Source organism: Macaca nemestrina, chromosome 5 (assembly GCF_043159975.1).
Source record: "Macaca nemestrina isolate mMacNem1 chromosome 5, mMacNem.hap1, whole genome shotgun sequence".
Classification (NCBI taxonomy): Eukaryota; Metazoa; Chordata; class Mammalia; order Primates; family Cercopithecidae; genus Macaca; species Macaca nemestrina.
This window is the reverse complement of record NC_092129.1, coordinates 128586215-128599136: the sequence shown is the minus strand read 5'-3', so window position 1 is coordinate 128599136 and position 12922 is coordinate 128586215. Positions and strand designations below refer to the sequence as shown.

Sequence of the window (12922 nt, the reverse complement as noted above, 5' to 3'; positions counted from 1 at the left end):
AATCCAGATGAAAGGATTGAAATACAGGAGCCAATGACAAAGAAACAATATTTATCTCTTCTTTAAACATTTCTAAAAACCAAGTCATTTTTATTCTCAAATCATAAAACTTTGTTATGCTTTACTTTTTATATAACAATACTTTAAAGAAATATATGTTATTTGTTTCAATTTGCTTTAAATAAATAGAAATAGCAATGATACTGGTATGTTTGATTAAAATGTGAAGTATACAAAGAATGAAATGTTATGTAACCTTGAAGAATTTTTGATGTCATGTTATAATGCTTATGTTAAGAAAATGAGAAGGAAAAGCAGCATATAAACATCATATTCACTATTATGTGGGCTGAATAAAAATACATAGGAAAAATATTTATGGCAATATACCAAAAATATTAAAAATCATTTCTTTGGTGGCATAATGATATTTTTCCTTTTCCTTTATACTTTTCAAAATCCTATCATGGATATATAATTCTTTAATACTAAGCAAACTTCAAAATACTTAAACACATAAATATTTTAATAAATTATGAGTTTCACTAAACACACACCATGTTTATGTTTTGCAGGCAAATCTCTCCTCACCATCTTCTACAGTATCTGAGAGTCAGCTGGTACGTATCTTCTAAGTCACAGATCTACTTCTGCAAATTCTGATCTCTCAAGAGAGCTTTACCTAAGTAAAAGTGAAAAAAAGAATACATTTGCTACATATATTTTTATTCACTTACTTGTCTAATAAAATTTTACTGATACTTTCCAAAAGCTCCATGGTGGTTGTTTTGCAGGTGACAAACATACATAAAACTACACACATACTTTACTTGCTAGTAACTTACATCCAAGTAGAGGCATTAGAAGAGATTGTGAGGTCAGGTGAAAGATGTTACTAGAATTTAAAGAAGAGAGCTCACTCTTTAAAGGAAAAGATCCAAAAAGAGTTTAAGGAGAAGGTCATGATTGAGTAGGATTGTTTTTGGATTTAAGAAATAGATATTTCACACAGGAGAATTAGCATGCAACTGGTCTAGATCAGTGCTGAGCAATAAAAATACAACATGAATGACAAATGTAAGCCACATATGTAATTTTAAAACTTCTAGTAGCCACATTAAAAAAGTAAAATGGAACGGGTAATGTTAATTTTCATAAAATATTTTACTTAATGTTATATAAATATCATTTCAATGGATAAGCAGTAAAAAAATCGAGATTTTTTTACATTACTGTTTTGGGGAAGAGTCTTTGAATTATTGCATATTTTACATTTGCAGTAAATCTCAATTCTGCCTAGTTACAAGAGCTCAAGAGTGGGGCTAGTGACTACATTGGGCAGCACAGATTCAGACTCTAGAATCTGTTATTTGAAGATAAAATTTGATTAAATGGGAGAATTATTTTCTCTTATAGCATTTTGTATTTCTTATTCTTACAGTGGTTACCAAATTTAAGTCATGAAATAAGTTTCCTATATATCACTGGTCAAAGATTTTCTTAATATCTTTGGATGTTTATTGTCTAAAACTGTAAATTCCTGAATAATAGATATCTTCACTAAAATTAATGGAAATTTCTAGTAAAACAGTTTGAAACATTAACTGATATTCCCCTTTTAAAGAAATTGTTTTGGTGTCCTATAGCCACAGCCGACAAATTGTCTTGTCATTATTATCCCAATAGAAATAATTACAATATATTTATTTGTAATACTGAGAAATCATAAAAAGCATTGTTTGACTTTTAAAATAGCTTGATTCAATCAATCCCATTGGGTATACTGCTGTTTATACATATAGTGTGTATATGGCATGTGTTTGAATGTGTGTGTGCATTAGTTTCAGTTGGTTTAGAATACTGGGGGGCGGGGGGCAATATAGTATACTTGAAAGAATCTGGGATGAGTATCAGAAGACCCACCTTATACTTCCTGCTCTGACATTAACTAGCTGGCTGACAGTGGATAAGCAAAAGTCTGGGAGTCTGGCTTTCAATTTCTTAATTGAACAGCGAGAGCATTCTATTGCGAACTTTCCAGGCCCTTCCAGGGCTGTGAATTGATGGTTACTAACATAGTGAAGTTGAAGGAGTTGCCATGGAAACAAGCACTGCAATAACATAATGAGGCTGAATGACTTCCCACTTTAGAAATGGAAATATTACTACAATTATTTTAATATTTAAAATGATATATGTGTTTATTTAGAGTATGGAAATAAAGAATGTTTTACACATTGCCATATATAGTTTCACTCAGTATAGTATATAAAATACAGATTTTAGATGTTGGTGGACTATATATACATGTGTAAGTGTGTATTTTACATACATGTAAGTTCTTGGTTTAATACTTTAAGAAATGATTTCAAAGTGGCAAATATATATATATATATATACACACACACACACGTATATATATGATGATTTTATAAAATGAGATATAGTAAAACAACTCATTGTGAATGTAATTAAAACACACTTACTTTTTGCCCAATAAAATAATCCTATTGCTTGTTTTCTCTAGGGGCAAAACTACAAAGCATTGCTTTGAATGACTTTTATAATAATTTCCTTTCATTTACTTAAGTCCTTTTCTCTAAGGAGTTCAAGGCATTTCTTAACCAAGTTTTAAATTAAGTTTTAATCTCAAAATGCCCTTGAGATATAGGTAGGTTTGTGAAGGGATTATTATCAAGCAAGCAGATCATATTAAAAAAATGAACATGTCTTGTACTGATATAATTATTTAATTCAATAACTTTGGTTTCTATTTCATGACATTAACCCTGTGTTTATATTAATACTACCTGAGAATGGAATAAATAGTGGAAAATGATTGTATGTAAGATGTGTTACAGGGCATGTACTTCACTAAGGGTTTAGAATATTTTTACACTTAAGTAACACTATAAAGTTATAATTTTTTCATTTTTATGAATGAATTTTCAATATTTGCCATCATGAACTCTTTAAGTTCTGAATAATATGAGTAAATAAGAATGCCTTTGATAAACAAAACTTTGAGATATATTTATTTATATTTTTATATATGTATGTGTTTACAATACACACACACATATAGATGACATATGAGGTAATTCTGATTGTTTATATATACACATCTTTGTTTATATGAGTAAATATGTATGCATGTATAACACATAAAAACAAAGTTATTGGAAATATATGATATTTTATAGTTAAATTACATAAACAAATATTTGTTTTGTGTAAAACCAACAGTAAATAGTTAAAATTATTTGACTCCTCTTTTAGGAGGTAAGTGTAGTAAGTGTGTTGAAGAGAAAATATATGACAGATTGCTATGGTACCACAAGCTTAATGCAATTCCCAAATTGCTTTTGAGATTTAACTTTTTAAAGATATATCATTTTCTCATGCTTTCAAATTTTTAACTTGGCTGATTTGTTTGCTTGCTTTTATTGCAAGTGTGCCAATTCAGAATTCAAAGGGAAAGAAGCAATAGAACCATGACCCTTACTGTTAAAATATTCCCGTTGTTTACTCTGGAAGCCAAATGATTTAGAGTTGGGCTTGGGAGACTGTTTTGGAAGCCCATGTGAAGCTAGTTCACCAGTCTTAGCTTCTCTTCTTCTATTAAACTGCACTGCAGTCAATCAGAACTGGAAAGGAAATTAGAGATGAAAATATCGGAAATTCCCACCTATTCACTGGCGATTGGAATAACGACTCTGTCAACCTGAAGGGATTATTGTAAGGCTCACATATCATAAAATGTGGAGTCGTCAGTATACTCCTATAGACAGGGAGAGGTTATTTTTGCACATAAAATCTGTGAATGATGAAGAGATAATATGAGCAGCCATTTTTACAGAAAAAGAAACAGAGGCTTATGGAGTTAAATAGATTATCTAGGGTCACCAGCATCAGTGTTCATCCTTGCTTTGTGTAGCTTTGGAAAAGGAATCGTTATTATTGATTTTAGATAATTCAAGGAAAATAAGAAAGGATGAATTAAGGAGTTTGGAAACAGGGCCTCTATGGAAGCATTACTTTCACTGGGTACCTCCTGTGTCTGACTCTGCCTAGTGTTTTTGCACTGCCTGGAAAATGTGAGTACTTACTGAAGACGAGACTGGGTAGGGTCAGTTAGAGTATTGAAGTTTTCACAGCTGTGAATTGTGCTTCCTGTAGCATATTAAAAGGAGCAAAAGGAAAGGAAATATCTAGGATCTAGGTTCAACCTTCACAAAGCTTTCCTGGCTGTTGAGCTGAATCACCACAAAGATATTAACAAAGGCCAGTGGGGTCTTTTTCCCTGCATAAGATAACACACAAGTTAGGCTCCCCAAGGTAGGTAAACCCTGGTCTTCTTTGGCAGTAGGGGAGCCTGGTTTAGATGATATTTGCCTTTTGCTTTTGAAATTTCATGCCGTTACAAAATGTTCACTGTTGTCCAGGATGGAATACTTAATCTAGAGAGCACAAAACAACAGATTTTAAAAATAAGTCACATGGCTATATACAGGTAAAAGCAAGATGCTATTTACTGGAACACTATTAAGAAGAGTGCTTAAACTTGCAAATACTTTGTTCCTAGTTCTGAATGCCAGCTGATGCGTCCAGCTTTAGTGATGCATGACTCATCTTCTGAGGGCCCTTAAGGCCTCTGTTGTTCAGAAAATGCAGCCCTGAAAGCTTTTATGTAGAACCGTTGTCTCCTTCAAGCTCAAAGACAGTTTCTCCTTGACCAGTTTTTCCTTGACATAACATACTTAAGTGCCACAGCATTTATCAGGTACGCCCCCTCAGGTTTGAGTCATGCTATTATCTTTTATTTAACCATTGAAATATTTCAATCTGGCCAATCTGTATTGTGTATATTCCATGAAATGCTTCTTGAGCCGTGAGATGCAGCCTATAATTATTGAGGTCTTACGTATGTTTATTTTTATAAAACTATTGTAATCATTATAAAACATTTTTTGGAGGAACACATCAAGTAGGTACTTTTGTGAATAGTCTAGATCATTTAGAATCAACATGCCATATTGATAAGTGCAAAGTATATATTCTGTTTTTCCTTTCAAATGTATTTTATGCTGTTTTTTCTTTACCAAGTTTTGCCGTGCATATTATCTCATTAGGTTCTCATAATCACCTTTGAGTTAGTATGACAGGAATTGTTATTTCCATTACTCCGATGAGAAAACTGAAGTTTAAATATCTAGAATGCCATGTCAGTAGTTGCTTGGTAATAAGTGGTATAAAAATCTCTTTTGCTTTTTCCAATCTTGGGAGCTTTACCCTATGCCATAGTGTTTTGAGATTTAGGATATTTGTTTAAGGGGAAAACATAGCTTAAGTGTTTGCTTCAAGTATATAATAATGTTTGTTTAAAACAAGAATTAGGGTCTATAAACACGTATTATCTGAATAAGTAAATCAGGTAAATAATTTAGAGAATATTGCTTTTGTCTACAATTTTGCCTGGTAGAACGTATTGAGTTTGCACAGTTTTTTGCCATGGAAATTCTAAAGGCAAAGAAAAAAGCACTGGAGAATGAAGACAAAACTGCAGCAAATGGGTCAGAAACAACCATGGCACTTTTAAAAACTCTTTGAGTCCATCGAATTAGTAAAATTTCCAGCCAGACTCACAGAATTTGCTGTATGTTGTTTTGTTACTTTCTTGCAGTTTTGTTACATATCTTATCTCTCCAGAAAGATCAAAATAAACTCTTGAAAGCTGGCACCCTATCCTTTATTTCTTTTTTTCCTTATCACACCACCCTAGAGCTCATTTCTATAGTCAAAGGCAATTAAAAAACATCAGTCCATTAGTATTAGTTGAAGTTATTAATTTAAGAAAGATTTTGCTGGCCAGGCGCGGTGGCTCATGCCTGTAATCCCAGCACTTTGGGAGGCCGAGGCCAGTGCATCACGAGGTCAGGAGATCCAGACCATCCTGGCTAACATGGTGAAACCCCATCTCTACTAAAAACACAAAAAAATTAGCCGGGTGTGGTGGCAGGCACCTGTAGTCCCAGCTACTCTGGAGGCTGAGGCAGGAGAATGGCGTGAACCCGGGAGGCGAAGCTTGCAGTGAGTCGAGATCACCTGGGAGACAGAGCGAGACTCTGTCCAAAAAAGAAAGATTTTGCTGTAAAACCCCGTTATTTAAAAATATTGGTAATCGATTCCCTAGGTCAGTGCTGGTAGTTAATCTTCAACTTTGGTATCTAGTCCAGAGGCTGTACCAACCTGCTGTCATAGAATTCTGATTATAAGTTCCAAAGGATGGAAATAGTATCTGTTTATATAGTGCCCCAAGTGACAGTGTTCAAGTATGAGTGTATACTTGATAGATTATAAACACAAATCAATAGCAGGTTTAGACGAGTGTCTTATAGCCCATTAAAACCTGCCACTGGGCTTCGGGGAACCCATGTACTCCCTTGAATTTTTTCTGTCCTCAAGACTAATGTTAGCGTCAGATATAATATCCTCTTCTCCTCCCCACTCTCCACTCTTGAATTCTCTAAAAAAGATGACATCGTTGTCTTTTGGTATTAAGAGTTTTATTGCATATCACCATGAATAGAGGGAGAAAAACAACAATTTCTTTTAAATGAAGAAGATTAAAATCTTGTAAAGTCCCTAAAGAAGTGGCCTCTTTCCTTGACTTTCTGTAGTTGATAACTTTAGCTTTCTACTCTTTCTCCTGAGGGCGGAACTCACCAACCCACTTTCCTTCTTCTCCTCCTCTATTGGAAAAATGCCATATGGCTCTTCTATCCCTCAAAGTTCCCTCTTTGTGAATTATATTGTGATCAAAAAGTTAGCCAATTCAGGAAAAATAATGGATGACCTCAAGGAGTCAATCAACCCCACTTTTTAAAAAAATTTATTTTAAGTTCCAGGGTACATGTGCATGATGTGCAGGTTTCTTACATAGGTAAAAATATGCCATCATGATTTGCTACACCTATCAAACCATCACTTATGTATCAAGCCCATCATGAATTAGCATTTTTTCATGATGCTTTCCCTCCCTGCCCACAACAGGCCCCAATGTGTGTTGTTCCCTAGCACGTGTTCATGTGTTCTCTTTGTTCGGCTCCCACTTATAGTGAGAACATGCAGTATTTGGTTTTCTGTTCCTGCGTTAGTTGGATGAAGATAATGGCTTCCAGCTCCATTCATGTCTCTGCAAATTACACGATCTCATTCCTTCTTATGGCTTCATAGTATTCCACGGTATATATGTACCACATTTTCTTCATTCGATCTATCATTGATGGGCATTTGGGTTGATTCCATGTCTTTGCTATTGAATCAGCACCTCTTATTGACTCCATATTGAACTATAGTGAACACACTGAGCTTCTGCCTGTCAATTAAGTTATTCATTCTGTAAGTATTTATTGAGCACCAACCAGGTACAGGCACCATTCTAGATGTTGGAGATATAAGAGTGAATAAACCAAAGATCTCTGGTTTCACAGAACTTACATTCTAGTGGAGAAAGAAAAACAATAAACACAAACAGATGTTAGGCAGTGATAACTGCTGTGGAGAAAATAAAGCAGGTAAGAGAGGTGGAGATTGCTATTTTATATGGCTCATTAAAAAGATCTGTCTGATAACATGATTTTTAAACTGAAAAAGAAGGAATGAGGGGGAGTTCCAGACAAGGGAAGAGCAAATACAAACTCCTGGAGGAGGCAGTATCATAGTGTATAAGCTAGAGTAGAAAGAGTGAAGGGGTGGAAGGGATAGTACTGGGAAATAAGACTGGAAAAAGAGAGGCTGGTTAGGGATATGAAAGATCAGGTCATACAGCACCCTTATAGGTATTGCTTTGTAGGCACTACAAGGGCTTTGAACTTTACTCTCAGTAAAAAGGTGAGGCATTAGAGAGATTTCAGAGCAGAGTTGACATGACTTGATGTAGAATTGGTGGACATCATTTAGGAGATGAGTGACATGACTCAACTAACACTGTGGTTATCTTCTGATTTACTCAACTGGATTGTGAGCCTCTGAAAACAGGGGGTATATCTTACTTATCTCTATAGACACTAGAGTTCCTGACATAGACTAGATCTTAATTGGCAAAATGTCTCCAGTGAACATCTGGTAGAGGTGTGCTTCAGAGTTGCAAAACAGTTATTTTGTCTTTCAGGCACTTCAAAAATGTCTATACCCAGTGTAAATCAATTTTCAGTATATTCATGAATTGATATTTTTGATTTGGAGAATCTTCTCATTTTTCTTCTTGTGCCCTTTGTGCTGGCTATGAGAGTCATTACCTTTTTTATTTTTCCACATAGGCTGGAAAGAAAATTACAAAACTGCTTTTTCTGGCATCATTAGAGGGTCATTTGCATCTATCAGTCATGAGTCTGACTATTCTATGGATTCTATAGTAGATATAAATGAAAGAAGGGCCTCGTAAGGCTAGTTTAGTTGTAATATTGCTGCACAATGACAATCTCATGATAGTTCAGTTTTATAGACTCCCCAAACTTGATAAATCTAATTTCCTCTATGTTTGTTTGGACACAGATGTAACAAATTAGATTGTTCGGAATTAGAGAAGTTATTCTTTTTTTTTTTTTTTGAGATGGAGTCTTGCACTCCAGAAGTTGTTCAGGAGAACCTTTACTTGAAGTCCAAAGGTACCAGCAAGATCACTACATGCAAAGATGCAATATAGATTAGGAATTAATAAAGCATAGTCTGTTTTAAAGCCTCTCCTTCAGTCTGGAGACAGAAGACAAGGCCAAATGGATGTCTCTGGAATGATAGACTAAGAAAGATCTATCTCTACATGAGCTGCACATTTTAATGTATTGAGTTCAAGTCTAGTGTCTTTCAACTTTTAATGTGTACATGAATTGCTTAGGGATTTGTAAAAATGCAGGTTCAGATTCAGTAGGTTTAGGTCGGGCACTGAGCTTTGGCACTCATAACAGGTTCTCAGATGATGCTGATACTGGTCTACAGCCTTCATTCTAAGGGTCAAAGTGCTAGCAGACAATGTCTTAATTGAATAGAACATTAGTTAACTTTTTGTTGCAAATGTAGATTGCATCACCATTTGACATTGTGAAACAAGGTATGAGGAATAATCGAGGGGAAGTTAACTAATATTCCAAGAGAGACTTATGTGTGATGACAACAGTGCCAGTTGCTTCACATATGCTGTTTTATAGACTTTCTAAGTGGCACTTTGAGACCCTTGTTTGGATGATGGATTTGAATATGCAGAAATAAGCCTTTTGCTGTAACTCTGTGTGGTATAATTCCTGAGGGGTCAGAAAGGTAAGTAATAAAATGTGTCATTACCCATTACTAAAGGACATAGTCATGTATTAGAATTACAACCCTTCAACAGAAGTTCTACACAGGTTGAATGGCTTTTCCAAGGTAATACAGTTTATTAACAACATTGCAGAAACTAAAATCTATGTCCATGTTGCTCTCTTTCTACAGTATTATGCTACTTCATGAGAGTAAATTTTTAACCAAATCCAGAGACACAGTGGAAATTTGATGTCTTGGCCATGCAAATTATGGAGTATTTTAGGAGGTGGTGAAGAGGTGTGTGTGTCTGTGTGTATGTGTGTGTGTGTGTGTGTGTGAAGAGAGTGGATGTGTGGATGTGTATAGTCACCAGGAACTGAAAACATTAGAAAACATTAGGTCCTAAATGTTCTGAGAGTATTTAGGATGGCTAACGAAAAGAAAGTAAAATGGCACAGAATGAGTTAACAATGGCCAAAATCAAGGATGAGACAGTTGACAGTGGAAATAAAATAGAGAAACAATATATTTTAAAGGCATAAAAAATATAAAAATTACAGGAGCTTTGTTGTTGATTAGACAGGATAAGTTACAGAGAGGTGGATATGTAACAATGATTTCAAGCTTCTATCTATTCTATGATGTCACTCTTCCTCCCTGGAATAGGCACAGAAGTGATAAAAATCACAGGCATGATGATCAGACCAAACATGGATTTAAACCTTAACTTCGCATGTTAACTGCATGACTTTGGCATCTGACTTATTACTTTTAAATCTCCCACAGAATTTATAAGAAATTGATGAGATGATCTATCTAAAATATTGAGTTCAGTTTTTGATTCTATATTGATAGAATATAAAACCTGTGTCTATGAGACAATGATAGTGTCATTAGCTGCAGTAGGTCCTCAAGGACTTTGAAGCTGCTTTTGAAGCACATGAAAAAGCATGAAGAAGGTGCAGAGGCTACCATGCTGATGACTTGTTAGTATACCAAGGTCTGTGGAGAGTGCATGAGGTTCAGAATTGGGACACTAGCATTAGATTTTTAACTGGACCATCACTGAGAGATGGCTGGGTTTGAAAGGTGTGATTAAAGATTATAGGATGAGAAGTATGAACAATGTCAAAGGCAAACTATGTGTAGTCATCTTTTGCCTAGAGTTGGCTTCCATATCTATGAAGTATTGACTACTGGGTAACAACAAATTAAGGTTGTAGCAGCAAAGAACAGGACTAAAGAAAAAGGGAATATATACAATGTAAAAATCAGGGAAACCATATGAAGACCAAGTAAGTAAATAGAATGAGGAAAACTCAGAGTCTTCACATAGTCCAAACCTGGGAACACAGAGTCCAAGAAAAGAACATGTGGAAAATCTGGCAGAGTGGAGGAAACGGAGGAAAAATTATTGTCTAATTGTCAGAGACAACCATCAAATCCAGGAAACTCATAAGAACTAAAGAGCTTAAAAACTGGTGGAGAAGAAAATATGAAGCATCAGTAACAGACTCTGATACTGAATATATCTGATATCCAACCAACCAGAAGAGTCTGTCTTCTGATGTCACCCTGGAAAGGACTGATCCCAAGACAGATGATCTGAGTGGAAGGCTCTAGGCCAGGATATCCCCAAACATCTGCCTGCTTGCAATAAAGGGACCCAAGCAGTCATGTTTCTCTGGCAGAGATTATCCTACCATCCGAAGTGCTGCTGGTTAGATTTCTTCTCCCTGCTTTCATCTTTCTGCATAGTGACACCAAGCTTAACCCCTAAAGTACAATGTTAGTTTTAGAGCCTTGTAGCCCCTGAGTCCTGGAGTTGCATTTATTTTCTGCCTCACAAGGGAGTAGAAGAGAAGGAGAAAGTGCAGGAATAGGAGAAGAAGAAAGAAGAAATAAAGCAGGAAGTCAAATAAAAAAAAGAGACAGAGGTGTGGAAAACTTTGAATCATGGCCCAGGTATCAGGCATCTCTGTAATTACAGGTGGCTATAGAAATAGGGAACTGCCTGGACTTTTTTTTTTTTTTGCAGCATTTAATGAAGGAATATTGCTCTCATGTGTACTCTATGGCATGACTTCATGCACAATTGGATGTTACTTGTTCATTCTTCCCCTTGAGAAAAATCAGAGTTTCTTAAGTGGGAGATATTTCTCAGTCTGGGGAAGATAGAGACTTGTCTCAATCTATATTTCCCCAGTTGTCATAATACATGAAAGGCCAAATATCTGTTGAATAAAGTATTTCAGAGCGACATTTATTCAAGACTCAAAATATATCAGGTGCTTTATAGAGCAGAGAGATAGATGTAGTCCCTTAAGGCTTAACTTGTGAGCATCAGAATTGACTGAAAAGAGCTAATTTACCATTTTCCAAAAGGAAATGGGGTTGAGAAGAATGATTGCAGCAAAGTGCTTAAACAGAAAGAGCATCACAGCATTTTATTAAATTATTGTTTGGGATGATTTTGCAAACATCAATCTTTCTGTGACATTTTACGGGGTAACAAGATTTTGGTGTTTGTGAAACATCATTTTGAAATTACCCCAAACTAGAGTTCTCCCCCGTCTCTCTTTGTCAAATCGACACTGGGTACAAGCTTAAGAATCTCGAGTGACTGATGTATTAGCTAAAATTCTTTTGATTGCAAGTTACAGAAGTAAAGTTGAGTTAAACAAAAAGGTGTGTGTGGAGGGAATCTAGTGTAAAAGAAAAGGAAAGAACCTCAGGACAGGAAATTCATGTAGACCCCTGGAATGTTTAGGAAGTAAATTCTGGAAAGCCCTCTGGTGTCTCTCCTTTCTGGGCTATACCTCCATGCACTTTGCTCTATCCTTGATCTCAGCATATCTGCCTTTTAGGTCATGTTAAGGCTTTCCTGTAGCTTCTACATGACATACTTTAATTTCAGTCTCCCACAGTTACTGCAGAGCAGTTTAAATCCCTGTTCCACGTTATTGGGAGAGACAATCTCTTTGCCACCCATTCTCCACTCTTTTAGGTCAGAAAGCCAGCCCAGTTTATAATATGAACATGGCATGTGGGGGCCCAGCTTTGTAGATTTTGGGGCATGGAGGGTGAGCAGTTTCCAGAAAAAGAAAGTTGTCATGGGCTTGGTGGATATACCAAAGTCATCTATGCTATCATGCCCAGAATGCTGCCTGGCACAGAGAAGACTCTCAATAAATATTGAGCATATGAAGTATTTGTTGACCAAATGCACCAGCAAGGGTAGAACATGTTTGCATTTCGAATGTTACAAGAGTAGATCTTTATGAACTGATTGCTGTTCTAGTTAAGTTTTAACTAAACTTATATTAGTTAAAATCATTTGACTTCAGGCTGTTTTTATGCATTTGTGAAATCATTTTAAAATTAAAAAAAAATTTTCTGTGAGAACAGCATTGAATGACTTAACAATACACATCTTTGTTCATTTTAATAGTTTTTTTTTCCTGTTTTTTAAATATTTATTTGACATTCATGAAGACTAAGCCTGGAGTAATTCGCCCAGTACCTGTAAAATCCAGAATATTACTGAAACAAGAGGAGGAAGTCTACGAACCCAACCCTTTCAGTAAATATTTGGAAGATAACAGTGACCTCTTTTCTGAACAGG

At 35.5% G+C, this 12922-nt stretch overlaps 1 protein-coding gene across 15 annotated transcripts in view; it reads left to right on the top strand.

Moving 5' to 3' along the window:
• The window catches only part of MLI (muscular LMNA interacting protein), a 258152-nt gene that overhangs the window by 178860 nt on the left and 66370 nt on the right, over window positions 1-12922 (top strand). For all 15 annotated transcript variants that reach the window (XM_071096935.1, XM_011756781.3, XM_011756788.3 and 12 more), the window contains 2 exons: window positions 576-620; window positions 12793-12921. In XM_071096935.1, the coding sequence (XP_070953036.1) occupies window positions 576-620; window positions 12793-12921 (174 nt within the window). The remainder of the gene's footprint in view (window positions 1-575; window positions 621-12792; window position 12922) is intronic.